The sequence below is a fragment of the Tribolium castaneum genome, chromosome 2 (assembly GCF_031307605.1).
Source record: "Tribolium castaneum strain GA2 chromosome 2, icTriCast1.1, whole genome shotgun sequence".
Taxonomy (NCBI): domain Eukaryota; kingdom Metazoa; phylum Arthropoda; class Insecta; order Coleoptera; family Tenebrionidae; genus Tribolium; species Tribolium castaneum.
Window position 1 is genome coordinate 20,397,056 of NC_087395.1, and position 13,478 is coordinate 20,410,533.

The 13,478-nt window shown below is 34.5% G+C and overlaps 1 protein-coding gene across 8 annotated transcripts in view; it reads right to left on the bottom strand.

Moving 5' to 3' along the window:
• The window catches only part of Rbp6 (RNA-binding protein 6), a 384,381-nt gene that overhangs the window by 119,145 nt on the left and 251,758 nt on the right, over nucleotides 1-13,478 (bottom strand). For all 8 annotated transcript variants that reach the window (XM_064355244.1, XM_064355243.1, XM_064355245.1 and 5 more), the window contains one exon: nucleotides 7,362-7,403. In XM_064355244.1, the coding sequence (XP_064211314.1) occupies nucleotides 7,362-7,403 (42 nt within the window). The remainder of the gene's footprint in view (nucleotides 1-7,361; nucleotides 7,404-13,478) is intronic.

The following is a 13,478-nucleotide window of genomic DNA, read 5'->3' on the forward strand; positions in this document are numbered from 1 at the left end:
CTCTTACGATGAAGTAAAACTGAGTCGCTTAGTGCGGTTCAGTAGTTGGAAAAGTTCATCCAGTTCGGTTTTGAGGGCTAATCAATATTCTTGTGATTTAAGTTCAGGTTTTTCACAGTAGTTGGACTTTTTATGAGCAATGTGTTAACAGCCATGGCCAACACATACCCGAATAAAAGCAGTTGTCAACTTGGTTATGCAACCACCAATTCGCATTAGTGGCAAAAAGCATTTGAACGACAGAGAGGAAAATTAGTTTTAATAGACATCCACAATACTTCAGTTTGTTTACATTAAATACAATCATACATTACTTTGGTTGTAAGGTAGTGTTATCATTATTATACACAGGAATACCGTTTGATCATGATATTAGTACCATGCGATCATTAGTATTTATAATTAGAGAAGGCGGTTTTGTGTCTTTGTGATTGATAAACTAGAACGAATTGAGGAAAAGAACGTATTATAACTAAATATTACTGGCCAAAAGATAATTATTTGGCCTTTCAGCTAGATTAAATATCACAATCGGCGTTTTCATCAAAATTAAAAAACTGATAAAGTCTACTCTAATTATAAATTCAAATGATCACATGGTAGAAAATACAGAGTATTCTAAATAATCGCTAAATACATGATTTACCTACGACCATTGTTGAAAATTGTCACTTTTGTACTATCCATCGATACTGGAAATAGTATATAGTTACCAAACTATGCGATTAGTTTGCGGCCGTGCAATTAGTTTACGGTTATTTGAGGGTTGTACGTAATTTTATTCTTAGCCACTGTCAAAATTTAGTTTTTTTCCTGTGTAAGGAAGTTTTAACAACTGTTAGGCATTTTTCGAAACTGCTAAAAGCTGATACCTTGGACTATGCAATTAACTCCTGATGGGGCAAATATTTCTGCCCTTTATGAGCCGTCAAATTAGGTGGCAGTAGGATTGTTACTAAAACCTCGCTATGATCGCATCGCGGAAAAAATTTCATGTGGTCCTGATTAAATTTTTAGGTAAGAATGCAAGTTATATATCTGTTGTTTTAACAGCATTATTAAATAAACTCACAACACTACTGATATAGCGATTCAAAATCCAAAAAAAAAAACGTTTTCTCTGGCTGTCCACTATAAACCCACATCTACAAATTTCGTTTTGCCACCACTGAGTTTGGTGTGATGCCTACCTATGTTGACGACAAAATTTTTAGCTCAAGGAAGTCAATGATTTAGACAGTCTTGCTCAATATCTCGTCTTTAAAGGACCAGAAACAATTTTTTTCTTTTGGTTTATAATTTTTTGCACTAAATCAAAAATTATCCGCATTTTCCAAATCCCAAATTTTGAAAACCTAAAATTCAGAAATTCATGTCACATTTAAATTTCCCACTATATCGCAGTGGAGCTATTTTAGTATTGATCCCAAGAGACCGCAAATCATTTTAACCGTAAATAAGTTTTCGATTTTATTTCCCGCTGGTGTATTGGAAATTAAAAAAATCGCCCCATTATAATGAACACTGCGGTTTTTCACTCGAGCTCCATACGGCCGGAAAGATCTTGCGATTGTTTCGCTAAGAGAGTTCGGAAGGTCTCCTCGAAGGTTCCCTCTATTTAGATTTAACTAGAACACGTAATGGGAGGAGTTTGATTCCTGGGCTACATCCCGACCGGAACTTCCGGCCTCTAACGGCATATGTACATACGAACGGCCAAACTCCGGTTTTTATTTAAGCGAAAAAGGGTAATTACAGTGATAGTGTTATTGTTAGCGGCATATTTAATATATTCCCGTCATTAAATTATTTCTTTGCGTGCGTCCTGAACTGCCGTGTAGTGATGTGTTTTAAATGGTCATACATTAACAGTTCTCGATCCTGAGCTTATGTGTTAGATCACAATCGCTGGATTTGATAAATTTTTATTGTACCTATTTATGTGGCGCCCATTAGATTGTTTTTTCGACTTGTTGTTATCGACCCACATCCTGAAATGTCAACAGATAGTTTTGAAAAATTGCAATCGTAATTACCCACATTTTTTTCGCGTGGCGGTTGACTTCGTCAGCAGTGTCATTAACATAAAATATTATCACACGGTTAGAAAAATGTCTTCCGGGTTAAAAACAACGAAATGACAAACGAGCGAAAAAGTCGGTTGCTTTTGAATGTATTTTTGTTGATCCAATCAATGGTTTGACCTAAAATTGTACAAAACGAGATACCATCTAACGAAGTATTATGAAAGTTTCATCCATATTGATTAAAGCGAATGTTGTAAAGGCTATACATTATTTTTACGATGACAAACATTCCAGTCGTGTGTGTACTTAGCACCAATATTGGATATACGCAGTGTAAATATTTCTCTTTATTTGTCACTTGACTGCTTGCAAATACGATTTTGTTGATTAGTTTTGAAAAACAGCTTCGTTAGCTGTGCCCAAAAATTTATTGTGGTGTGACAAGTTCGGAAGAGATAACCTTTTTAGATGTGGTGGCGCGGATTCAAAAGGGCGGTTAATTTCCGTGGCGATAAATTAGAGTTTGGAGTATTCGTCGTTAAAATAGATTTTTTCTTATTTTTTCGGTCGTCCTTTCTGCTCGGAATCCACTTTGTCCTAGTTCCGGACTTGTGGTGATACGTACCCGGATAAAACGCGCGTATTTAAAAAGATGAATAGCGCTATTCCGTTGATTCAGTTATCTCGAGGTCTTGTTCGGATCTGGGCTTTAGCGGACGAAATACTAGCATGCAAAATATATGGGGGGTAGGCCTCGCCCGTCATTAAAAAAACCCTACGTCCGTAATCTAAACGACGAAACGTTGATTCGGGAAAGCGCTTCAATCATCCATTGATTTGTTGTTTTGTGCCTCCAATTCTCTGGTAAGGAAGTGGAATATCAGCATTCAGCATCACGAAATATTGATAACCCGATCCTCCCGAGACTAACGGAAGCAATATAGCTTGACTGTCACCACCGGCTTCTTTCCATCCCTTTCAAGAGATACAATTCCATTTCCATTTTCATGGTGCTTGCTTGCATCGAACACCGCCCTCGATATATACTGTTTTGTTTTCGAGTGGCTCATTTTGTCTTGTTGTTGAGCGTAGACCCAAGGATTTTTCAACTATTTACGACCCCTAATACAGAATATAGGCTAAAAAGTTGGAACTGACGTGATGGCGCAGCTTTTTAAAAGACAACTCCAACAAGTGTCATACTTGGAGCTTTTCCATTAATCTTCCTGATGTTCTCAAGGTTTCGCCAAAATATATACAAAAACAACGAAGCGATTACCGCTATGGGCACGATAAAAGCGGCTTTGTATTGAAAGCGGCGCAGTTCATTATTTCTCGTTATCTGCACGACGCTTATTATACTCCCCTAATCCGGCTCGAAGGGCCAAGAACATGTAAGAAGCAAATTTCTTAATAAAAAGCCGCCTAATGCCACAGTCTTGAGACCTTGAGTGTCCTCTTGCGAAAACTTTAGAAAAAATCAATCCCATGTTAAATTGAGCGTACTTTTGGTGCATTGCCTCCGAGATCGCGTTTCAGCCATTCTGCATGCAATCGTTTGGTCTTTTGCACTCGGTGGCATTTACCGGAAGTGCATACTTCCCGGACCATTCGACGTAGTCACATCTAGCAGAGAAAAACGAACGAAAACATGCGATCGGAGTCCGTGTGTTAGCCCCGTATCGACCAAACTCCTCGCATCAGAGAGAGGAAAGGTAGCTCTTTCTATATTGCGTATAAACATGTAACAATGTAGTCAATAAACGCGATATATCAGCAGTCCTTACGAGCCGCAGCCTGGCGCTGCTGCGAATTACTACCCCTAATAAAACACCGCCTGTTCTGATTACAAAACACAATAAAGAGGGAAACAGCTGGCTGGAGAGAGAAGTCGACGGCGACTGGCCCGGACCCGACCCGGAAACGTCCACACTATATTCAATTAGGGGTTTTCGGTACACGGTCTTGGTGCAATTTCAAATGCACTGCAACTTGTAATTGATGAATCGGTTGCGAACTAGATAATAACAGGCACTGATATAGCACTCCTAATCTCCATTCGATGGAATTGACTCACAGTATTAGACCATTGTCTGGTTAAAGCAAATAACTATTAGTAGTTCTGAACTTTTGACTTCTTCAAGTAAAAATTCAACGTTACAGTTATTAGTGCAAGCACAATAACTACTTTCAATATTTGTACAACTGAACACATGCATAAATTGTATTGGAAATAGCTCATAACACTGGAGCAATAAAGTATATGCGCTAGAATCTAAACAATGTTAAGTCTAAAGTCATAGTGGTAATCGTTAAACCATCATTGAAGAAGCAATTAAATATTTAAGTGTCTCTAGTTGCATGGCGTGAGAAAAGTAACAATTTTAAAACTAAAGCTTGAGAATTTAGAAACTTATTTCACGAAAATAGACAAACTGACTGCCAATTTTCATAATAACTGTTGTACCTACCCTCCATGGATTAATAATATTTGAACCTTAAAAATAGTCCATATAATGATGCTAATTAAAATAATAATAGAAGTTCACATTGATATTAGAGAATTGAAGACGTTAAACTTAAATAATTCTTAATAAAAGAAACTTGGTATAGTTTACGATGGATTACCTAATTCGTCGAAAAATGACAAAAAAACATTAGTAATTACTGATTACCTAATTACTCTTTCCTTATACCAAGTATTTTCGAATTAAAGTCCGCAAATTCTTAACAGAAACAGATAGATTCTCAAACATGTAAGAGGCATTTTCTAACTTGCATTACTTCACTTTGCATTTGCACTGTTTTATTTTTGAGGAATGTGTTTTTTTTGTTCAATTAAGTTTAAAATTTTTATTCTATTTTTCTTCTTAATATTTGAGCATAGAGATGTACCCTATGAAAACTTGACCAGGGCTGACAGTGCTACTGCTTCCAAAGCAAAGAGAGCCCAATTTTTTTAGGTTTTGGTTAAGGCAGATATCCGTCTGATCCTATCGGAATGTCCATATTAAAAAAACAGTACAAAATTCAGAACGTAATAATTGCCTCAAAGTTAATTCCGTTTGTACAAAATATTGCAAATTAACAACATGAGCATAATTAAAAAATCTAGTGCCTCTATTCTGAATTTGATGTGATATACCTAACGAATAATTAGGTATCTAACGACTAATGAAAATGAAACATTTCTGTTAATTTATTAAATTTATTGTAGGTTAATTTAGGACACTGAAGGTAACTATTTTATGAATGTTTGGAGATGATTCATTATTATATTTTATTAAATATTTAGAAATATTTAAAATATTTTATTAAATTTAGAGGGTTATTGATTTCAGTGTATCTACATGTTAAAAATATAATAGTTTTCTAAAAATTCATATTTTTTTATTTTAGTCCCGTGGTGGTATCAGGTAAGGTTTTTCATAGTGATATTGGTTACCTCTATATTACGTTATTTTAACTGGTAATCAGAGTTCCTCTTATATAGCCCTAGCTATCGTACAAACTAAGCCCAAAATTTAGCCAGTAGTTAATATAACATTTGGAGAACTTCGTTATAAGCCTTAGGATTTAGTTTTAAAAAAGAAATAGACTTAAATGAAAAAAGCAAACACAAGCGAATTTTTTAGCAAAAAAATTAAATTAATTAAAATCTAAAGCAATATTGTTGCATAATTTGGTAAAATACTGTTCATATATCCTTCATATAAGTATAAGAGTCATGGTATCATGCGTTTATCATATGATACGATGTCTCTTACCCGCTGGTGTAAGTAACATACTCAACATTGCTTTATATTTTAATGAAAATCCATCATTTTGAAGAAGGTTCATAGAAAAACACTAGACATTTTTAAAACTTGAATTAGTTATTGATACCTTCAGACCCTTAATAAGGGTTATATTATAACATAGCAACCGCACCATGATGTTTTACACAAAACCGGCAATTTTTTACTAAATGTTTATGGTTTTGGAAATGTTGCAAAATTTTGTTGAGATGTTATGAATGGCTGCAAACTTTGGTTGCTATTCAGAAGAAGGCTAATTAGGTAAAGTAGGCTTTTCATAGTTTGCAATAATTTTAATTAGCTTTTCATAAGTTGGTGCCGTAGTTTTATTGGATTAAGGCGAGTACGTTTCATTAAATCCAGTGTTGTTTAATAAATAAGTAGTGTGTGCAAGCACCGTACGTGGGTTTGCTCTATTTCCTAGTCCAATTTTGATCAAAGCCATCAGTATTCATACGCTAGGGCATTGCAGACGGCACGACAATCCTACGGTTCGAGAGTCGGCCAATTAAAGCGAAATACAGAGTTAATTTGGGCGGTTGCAGATTTTCCATTTCCCGAAATAATTAATCTTGTGAGAAAAGTGACATCACGGATTAAAAATTCGAGATATATTAGCTGTGATAAAGGAATAAGGAACCGTCAGACAAAGTGACGCAATTATAATTACTCGTAAGTACATGCAAAGTTTTGAAAAGAACTAGTCTGGATGTCATAGAAAAAACGAACAAAAATGCACCGGCTTTTCCATTTTCCACTTAGCGTAATGAAAGCATTTATAAAAGTCGTTTAATCGTCGCCCGTTTATGAAGTCGTTTGTATGTCGCGCTGCTGAGCTCACGGAAGACCAAATATTAGATTATTTGAAAACTCGGCAGCTTCCGGCGCCTCTCTTGTCAATATTAATTAGACTTGTAGATTTTTAATTACGATATATTACAACGGGGACGAGAGCTCGTTCGTTCCCCCAACAAAATGGAAAACCGTCAACAAGTTAAGCTGGGAGTTCCCAAGCGCACTGGTTTAATTTCACAAATTTAACACAATTACAATTAAGCGCAAAATAACGTCATTAAGCAGATGAAACAGAGTGGCCCGCATAGCGGCTGTTTACTGGGAGGAGGCTCTCTTCTTAACTTCGGAAGCCCGGATTTCTGAGGTGCTGCGAACTACAGCTGCAATATATTACCTAATTCCGGATTCCGGATTCGAGCAAAGGACGCTTTATATACGACCAGGACCCGACAGCTAAACAATACGAGCACACCTACACAACACAAATCCCCACAATCATCAAAAAATTCAAACGCAACTTGTTTCATCGCAATTCAAATGAATTCATAATTTTTTAAACCTTTCATGATGCCTCTTGCAGTAAATCAAAAATTCTAACCGTACACAACTTTAAAACTGAACAAATCGATACACGGCACCAAATAGTAGATCGCGAACAGCCCTGATTATCCTTAATTTAATTAGATATAACACAGACATGAAGTGCCAAATAAATGTTCAAAAAAGAGTAGAAAAGACTCACCTTTGGGTGTGCTCTTCTCGGGAACGCTACTTTGGGGTCAATCTGTAAAGGAAAAAGAAACGATTTATTAGGGAAAGGTCCTAGAATTAGGCAAATAACAGCTGATATAAAAGTAAATAAAAAGGGGTCTCCTTAATTATTCTGCTTGTTTTACGAGTGGCAATAAACGAATTGCTTGAATTATTCTGTTTCATTTCCTTCCGTCTTCGAGTCTAACGGGCGGCATTATGGGCAATCAAAAGACAGCGTTTCCAGCACCACACCACGCAAGACACGCGTTTTCGCTTCTCTGTTTTTACGAAAAAATATGTTGAATACTTTACTTTTCAATAAAACAGTAGCAATTTTTCCAAAATACAAAAAACGTACCTAGCAGAAAGGCAGAAAAACAGAATACGCTCGCAGAAAAAGGCAAAAATGTACAGGTGTTCCATCTAAACCTCACATTAGAAGTATCGAAGTTCTAATAAAGATATTTATCTGATAGTTGATACTCAGTCATAATTCGTTGAGTTCTTCAAGATCGCAGCACTTCCGGTTATACCGGAAGTCCCTATTAACTTTCTTATTTGAAATAAAAAGCTGTATTTTCCACTACGTTTTTTGATTAGTTGAGTTATTTTAAGAGAGTTTTTATCAGCTTGTCCTATACCTAAGTTTAACCGTTTCCGAGATATTTAACATTTTTCGAATTTTTTTGGATTTGCACTTGTCACTTAAAAAATCGGTAACTCGCTTAGAGATTTCGAAAATCATATTTGGAGAATTAAAAAAGAAAGCCTATATATTTGTTCTTCAGTGTGTTCAAAATTGAAAATAAAGTTAATAAACCTGGATTAGTATTCTCTATGCCTATCTGTGATAATTTTCAAGTTATGTTGTTTTTTGTCATTGTAGGAAATTTCTTACGACCACAGCTATTTTTGCATACTTTGTCATAAAAATATTTCTGATTAAACTCAAACGATAAACTTTGTTTAAAATTGGGTTATCCATCCCCCAAAAACAAAACAAACTTATTGAATGTTGGTTTAAAAAACTTTAATTTCTCACATTTTTTCATTCATTTCCAAAGTATGAAAATAGACCTATGGCTAATGAATTTGTCAATTTCAACAAAAAGTTATTGTAACGCGAAAACTGTTATATATAAGCATAGAGATTATTGATAAAGATCGATGCAGAATTAAATTCTCTACCACTTAGTGAAATAAAATTATTGGCATTTCATTAAAAAAATGAGTCATGGGTGCTTAAAGTTCTGCAAATTTACTTTAAAAATTTAGAGTTTGTTTTCCTATTTTAGAAATTTAAAAACGTCAGAGAAAAGATCTCGGCTTCCTCTTTCAAACGAGGTAAAAAATATTTCCAAATTTTTAAAAACGACAGAGTTATCCATTTTGAACTGGAAGGTGCAAATCCACATAAAAATAAAAAACCATAAATATTTCGTAAACGGCTAAATTTAGATATAGGAAGAGCTTACGAAAACTACCTTAAATTAACTTTAGTAATTCAAAAACGCATTAAAACATATAGCTTCCCATTTAAAATAAAGAAGTTGACAGCGCTTTCCGGTATAACCGGAAGTGCTGCCATTTTGAAAATATTTTCCTTGAGCAAGACCTAAAAGATTATGGTTGTACACAAATTTTCAAATAAGTATCAAGACTTCTAATGTGGGATTTAGACGGAACAGCCTGTAGAACAAGATGATGTATGGTTACGTTTTACTGATGCACATGTTAAGCTTCATTAGTGCTTATTTTTCTAAATTGAGAATATTATTTATTCAGAAACTAAATAAATTGAAAAATTGTTTCAAAATCAGGCAAACAATTCTATGAATACTATGTACTAGAGTTTTTGACTATGAAACACGAAATTCGAGAGACAGCCAAAATTAAATAAAATTGCAAAAGAAAACTAAAAAACTACTTAAATTAAAAAAATTGCCAAAAAAGTTGTTAAAACAAACAACACATGGTGATAGCTTTGAGAAAACTTGTCAAGCTTTGAGAGCTTTTGCTTGCTGCTATTAAGGTGCAAACCTTTAATCTTCGATAGTAATGATCAGTTGATCACACACAAAAATTTTCGTTCAGTTTAATATTTCGTGAAGTAGTCCACATACCAAATTTAATATTGTGATGAAACTTTTTCTCAAAGCTTTTGTTACCTACATACTTTACGCACACACTGTCGTTTAAAAAATCCCCTGGCCACAAACGGTGGCGGTAATGCGATTCCGGCAGCGCTTTTAAGAGCCGTTAGTCGATCGCACTTTCCCCGATTTCGGATTCTTTGTATAAAATAAAGTGACTATTTGAGAAGTTCTCATGGTAATATACGGTCCGATCGAGACGTTCAGCACATTGATAATAACAATCTTGGAAAATGGGCAAGAGACACATATGCTTATGCAGAGACAAATGAAATCGATGAGATTGTTCCCGGATTTCGAATAAATTGTAGAGAAAAAAAGAAAAACAAGCTAAAAAGAGAAGTCGGTTAAAAAATGAGCTTTAGGGTATTGTTTCAAGAATAAAAGCGATCAGGGGGACCAAACAACGGGATTAAAATGCGTCCAGGACACAAAGAACTGATGCGTGCTGACTTATGGCTAACGAGTTTTTGGAAAATACGAGCTTTCGTGCAAAAATATATACAATTCGCATAATGACGGACTGTGTATTATAGATTCGAGCGATAGCCGGGCAAAAATGTACGAGTCAAATACATTTCCAATTTATTGATCATTATTACCATTACTAATTTAATAATCATTGTAAAAATCTGCACCAAAACCTTAAATTTGAATAATGTGACGCTGTTAACAAATGTAACCCTTACAGCAAAATTGCGTGTTTTATAAAATATTGTGGTGCAGTTCAGGTAAAACGTATACATTTAAATGTGTTAAAATTTAAATTACAATAATTGCCAATTTATTAAATTAGCCTATCGTAATGTGAATTTCAAATGAGCGGCTAGGTGGAAATTAATACAATTCAAATTTTGTTTAATGTAATTGTGCAACCAAACCCGAAATTGAAATATTTTCCAGCTGGTCCAAGTACAAGTGGGACAAACTCACAAGATTTACCAAATGCAATTACTAAATCCAGCGAACTCTGGCTTTTTGTTTAACAAAATACTCTTTGTAACTGCAACTTTGTTAATTTAAAACACCATACAGCCACACAACGACTAAATATGTCCCAGCTGTTTGACTTCTACAACACTTGTAGTATTTTATTCATTTAATTTCGTTTTAATTTGTTCACTGCTTTGTTTGGCATTAAAAGAAATTGCTTTACCCGGCATGTTTCACGAAACGAGTTCAAAGTCGAATAATTCAATAGATTAAACAAGGATAGTACACAAATATTTTAAATAACAGTAAATAAGCAAAATGCAAAAATAACCACTTCCGAAACACCCTGTGTAATTGAAAATAATTTAGGTGATGCGAGAGAAGTTTTGTCCATATTTATTTAAATATTTCAATATTTAGTGATCAATAATAAACTTTACAACAGCTGCTGTTTATTTCAGTTAGATTTTTCAATTGAACATTCCGTCGATATTTCTAGGGTTTTCGGTCCCCTGTATCCTTTATTAAACACCATCCCGTGTAAAAGTGAATTTTAAATGATTCGATGAAAAGCGTAGGTGACCCAAAGGGGCGAGATCGTCCCGACCATCGATCAGATTAACGATGTTATATTAATGGTGTTTTCGATGTCGAATCCGATTCGTGAGCGATGTGTTTTTTCGATGGCACGTAAGTCCGTCCGGTGGCGGTGACACACGTGCACTTTAGGGTGGTTAACTTCTCCACTTACCCCTATCTCGTTTCAGCATGCAAAGCCCGGCAGAACTCTCGCTAAGCTGATTTAAAACCATTCTCTTTGATTAAAGGATTCCACCAGCCACACACGCTATGTTCTGTCGCTGTTTTATTTATTACGAGATATGTTTGCCTTTGAAACTGAAACGTTTCCAGTTAAGGCTTTTAAAAGAAAATTTAAACCTGCCGGACGTCCTTTTTTAAACGAATTAAAAACAACATTAAACGTCAATTTGGTTCGGAAAAAAACACAGACGGATGCCAGCCGAGACATCAAAATTTATCTGCATCAGGTTTAATCACTCTAATTGAGGGCAGGTTTTCTTTTATCTCATGAATATACAGACACAGCACTTTGTAGCCTTTTAATCACATTATCTTAAGCAACTGAAACCCACAAGAAAAACGAAGAAGCTTCAAGCGAAAAAATTTCCCTAGTAGTCATCCTGAAAATGGAACTATACACTAAAATCAAGCCAAAGTTGGTTAATTAAGTTGCTTCCGGAGAACGCGAAACTAAGTTCGGGTCCCGGTTCACTTTAAAATAGAATAAGTGAAAAGAAAAACTATCACGGTTGTAATTTAAGTTATCGGACTTTTCCGCGCGGACGCATCGCAAAATTAAAATAATAATAAAATTTTGGAACAACGGAAACTAAAGGAAGAACAGTCGCCGTTTCCTTCACTTATCCTGACAGTAAAATAAAAAGATAAAGCCGCTCTTTCAAATTTTTATTACTTAAAACGTCATTACGCGCATAATGAGATTTCTTTTGACTCGAACGAATTTATCAAGTTAAACATTGAAACTTTTTAACACAATGAAATCAAATTATAGCCACCGATAATTGCGTTTTGTGTTTTTTTCTTCTCTCTTTCTACAGTTTGAATAATATTAGAAAGAGGTTTACGACGCAATAAACTCGCAGTTTAAGACACGTCCTTATCATTTTGAAACTCACTTCACCGGGCTTTTTATCCGGTTTTTCTTTGTCAAGTAAAAGCTGCATTTCTTTGTGCTAAAATGTATGGTGCATGATTAAAAAGCCGGGCTTTCTTTATAACAGTTTTATTTTTCGACAAACACTTACAGAGAATACATAATTAACGATCAATTTCAGATAAAGCGAACAATGCACCTTTATTTACTCACTAGGCGATAACATCTGCACCTAACCGACCATTTTCAAAAGAAAACCGCACCGAACGAATAAAACAGGAATAAAATGCGCCAAATAATTTCCCCTCGTCCGCAAAATGAACAAATGTTTTAATCATTCACGCTTACTAGCGAAATTCCAACATCAAATTTCAGCTGTTATTAAAACTGCCTGATTATTACCAAGAAAAATTCGACTAAAGAACAATATGTAATGAATAGCTCTGAAGAAAATTTAACACTCGAAAATAATTTACTCACAGCACAAATGTTGCAAGACGGAGAATAAAAAATTAAAACAAAACGAAAAAAAAATCATAAAAATAAACGGAATCCAAAGCTTTCCAAAACTAAATATACGTAGGTATTTAGGTACTAAACAGATATACAGGTGTTTCGTCTAAACCCCACATTAGAAGTATTGAAAGTTCTAATAAAGATATTTATCTAAAAGTTGGTACTCAGTCATAATCCGTTGAGTTCTGCCCAATAAAAATATCTAAAAAATAATCTAAAAATAAAGATGACAGCACTTTCGGTTATACCGGAAGTCGCTATTAAAGCTATTAAAGCTGCGTTTTTGGATTAGTAGAGTTATTTTAAGGGAATTTTAATCAGCTCTCCCTATACCTAAGTTTAACCGTTTTCGAGATATTTAGGATTTTTTGAAAATTTTTGGATTTGCATCTGTTACTTAAAAAATCGATAACTCGCTAAGTTTAGGAGATTTCGAAATCATATTTGGAGAATTAAAAAAGAAGGCCTATATCTGTTTTTCAGTTTGTTAAAGATCTAAAATGAGGTTAATAAATCCAAAAATTTTAAGGTTAAGTTTGGACAATTTCAAGTACCCATAACTTATTTTTTCCAGATGGGATGTCTCAATTTTAGCAGATGGAGGAGAATTTTGTTCTGCATCGATTTGTACTATCACCTATCTGTGATAATTTTCAAGTTATGTTGTTTTTTATCATTGTAGGAAATTTCTTAATAACCAGAGCTATTTTTACTCAGTTTGTCATAAAAATATTTCTGATTAAACTTAAACGACAAACTCTCTTCAAAATTGTGTTATCCAACCCCTAAAAACAAAAGAAATTCATTG